Raw genomic sequence first — 2,429 nt, 5'->3', positions numbered from 1 at the left:
CCCTGGCAGATACAAGGGGCAGACGCATCCACAGGCTGGACTTGCCTCCGGCGGCCGGCTGCAGCGCACCGCACTGCACATCGGAGACGCCGCAGTGTCCAGCCTCCGCTACCCACCCCTTTATCTCCTCGACGTCCAGGGAGTCGTCGAGGCCGCGTAGGCGGACCTCGGCCATTCTCCGCGGCCGGTCCACCCGCGTCCCGTCCTCCCCCTGGAGGACTCGCTTGACCTGCTCCGCGAGAAAGTCAGCCTTGTTGGCGTGACCCTCTCCGGAGACCTCGATGACCTTGGCGCCGGTGGCCCCTGATCTGATGTTAACCAGGCCCCCGATGCCAAGGTCTTCCAAATTAACCTCCCGTCGCAGTCTGGCCAGGGCCTCACGATAGTCCCCATTGGGACGCGTGAGGACGACGGCCGACGTGCGCGGGAGTCTCCTCTTCGGAGTCTTCTTGGGCAAGCCGCCGCCCCGCCCCTTTAATGGGGTAACGGGGGCGGCCGCCCTAGGGACTCCTTTTGCGGACTTCCCCTCCGCGACCCTGCTCTTCCTCCCAACCACCTTTGCGTATGTCTCCACACGCGCAGCGGGCTGGGGGGAGGGCTTGGTCTCTCTCCTACGAGAGGAACCCGTCTCCTCGGGCTCCTGCGTTTGCTGCGAAGGGGGGGCCTTCTTCTTTTCCTTCTTCTTTTTGGCCCCCCCCCCGCAGCATTCGCGATCTTCTCTGGGAGGTTTGCTTCCCTTGATCCACCCCCTTGGCCGGCCCCGGGAACCGGGCGGTCCCTCACGGCGCCCCCTCCCCCCTTTCGAGGGTCGGAGGGGACCGCTGCAGGGCCGCTATTACGGACCCCGCCGCCGGCCAGGGCCTGGAGCAGATCCTCCAACTTTTGAAGCCGCCGATCGATCTCCCTGTGAGATCGATCGACGGCCTCCCTTATCTTTCTCTCCACCATCTCCCCCATGGTCTCCGCCTTCCTTGGCGGGGACTTCCCCGCTTTCTGCGGGGCGTGGGGGGACGGTAGAGAGGAGTTTTTCGCGGGGGCCGAGGGTTTGGTCCTCTTCCTCGAGACGGACCTCTCCTTCCTCCTCGCCCGCGTTTTCTCCACTCCCGACGTCGAGGCCCGGGACGTGTCCGCGTTGTTCGGCGTGACCACGTCCCAGGTCCTCTTCTCCGCGGGTGCCGCGACCGCTATCTCCCCGGGAGGAGGAGACTCCATCGGCAATTCAGCGGCGATTGCCTCCGGCATCTCCTCCTCCCGTACGATCTCCTCCGTGGGGGTGCTGTCCCGCATCGTCCGTGGCAGGCCGGGGGGTGGCATCGTCGCGCGATCCCGCTCCTCCTTCTCCCGCTGGAGGTCCGCGACCTGAGCTCTGAGGACCACGAGCTCTTCTCTCATGCGCTCCTCTCTCTCGCTCGCCACCCCTGCGACCCTCATGGACAGAGCGTCCACCGCGACCCTGGTGTACAGGGCTCCATCTCTTATCAGGCCGGCGATGGTCCTCTTGAGGTTTTTGCTCTTTTTCGCCGCCTGGTCGATCTTGCTGCTGAAGTCCATGACTTTCGCAACAAGATCGCAGGTTGGGAGCTGGGGGATCTGCTCCTCCAGCTCCCTCATCCTCTTCTTCCTCTCCGCGCCCTCGTATTGCAGGGGGTCATAATCCCCCTGCATGATAACCTCCATGTCCCGCATCTCGCCCTTCATCTTGTTAAGGGCTTTATTGGCCATTTTGCGGGCGGCCATCTCGACGCCCTTACCCGTTGTTACGGGCCTGCCCCTGCCGTCCTTCTTCTCTCGGAGCAGGTTTTCCTCCTCCTCGCTGGAGCTGTCTAGGGGCCGCTTCTGTTTTGCGTCTCTCCCCTTTTTCCGGACGCTCTTCCTCCTCTTGGTATCTTCAGAATCTCCTAAGGACACGTTAATTCTCTCATTAACTATACCACAGAATGTCCCGGGATTAAAACAGGACATCCTATGGCTATCCCAAAAATGTCCTTATAATGTTCTGAAGTACGTCCTGTGGACTTTCTAAAAAACTTTCGGAGGATGTCTTCGGGACCTCGTGAGGATGTAATAAGGCGCGCATCGGGTGTTCCACAGAATGTCCTCAGGATGTCCCGGGACTAAAATGGGACGTCCCCACAACGTCCTTACGTCCCGTCCTGGATATTCTGAGGACGTCTTGAGGACGTCCTTGTGCTATTTGGGTTAGTTTACATCGTGCACTTGTTACGCGTATCAAATAGTAACAAAGAGTAAAGAACTAGTAAATTGGTTTAGTCATTGGCTGATCAACTCAAATACACTATTTGATACGCGTATCAAATGCACGATGTAAACTAGACCTATGATAGCCAACTCTTAAGATGAAAAATATCACTATGAAATACTTCATGTAAATGTTCTTTACAAACATGAGGTGCGTTCCGTTTTATGCA

At 59.2% G+C, this 2,429-nt stretch overlaps 1 protein-coding gene across 1 annotated transcript; it reads right to left on the bottom strand.

Annotated features, from left to right (window-relative positions):
- Nucleotides 1–45: 45 nt before the first annotated feature.
- On the bottom strand, nucleotides 46–1,962 carry LOC105562800 (the record flags this gene model as incomplete). Its single annotated transcript, XM_012013878.1, has 2 exons — nucleotides 844–1,962; nucleotides 46–649 (listed from the first exon to the last, which is right to left on the bottom strand). Coding segments are annotated over exons 1-2 (1,723 nt in total), but the record flags the coding sequence as incomplete, so codon positions are not given.
- Nucleotides 1,963–2,429: the final 467 nt, after the last annotated feature.

The sequence above is a fragment of the Vollenhovia emeryi genome, unplaced genomic scaffold (assembly GCF_000949405.1).
Source record: "Vollenhovia emeryi isolate VEMERY1.0 unplaced genomic scaffold, V.emery_V1.0 DF944708.1, whole genome shotgun sequence".
In the NCBI taxonomy this organism is placed as follows: Eukaryota; Metazoa; Arthropoda; class Insecta; order Hymenoptera; family Formicidae; genus Vollenhovia; species Vollenhovia emeryi.
This window is presented reverse-complemented; position numbering and strand designations above follow the sequence as displayed.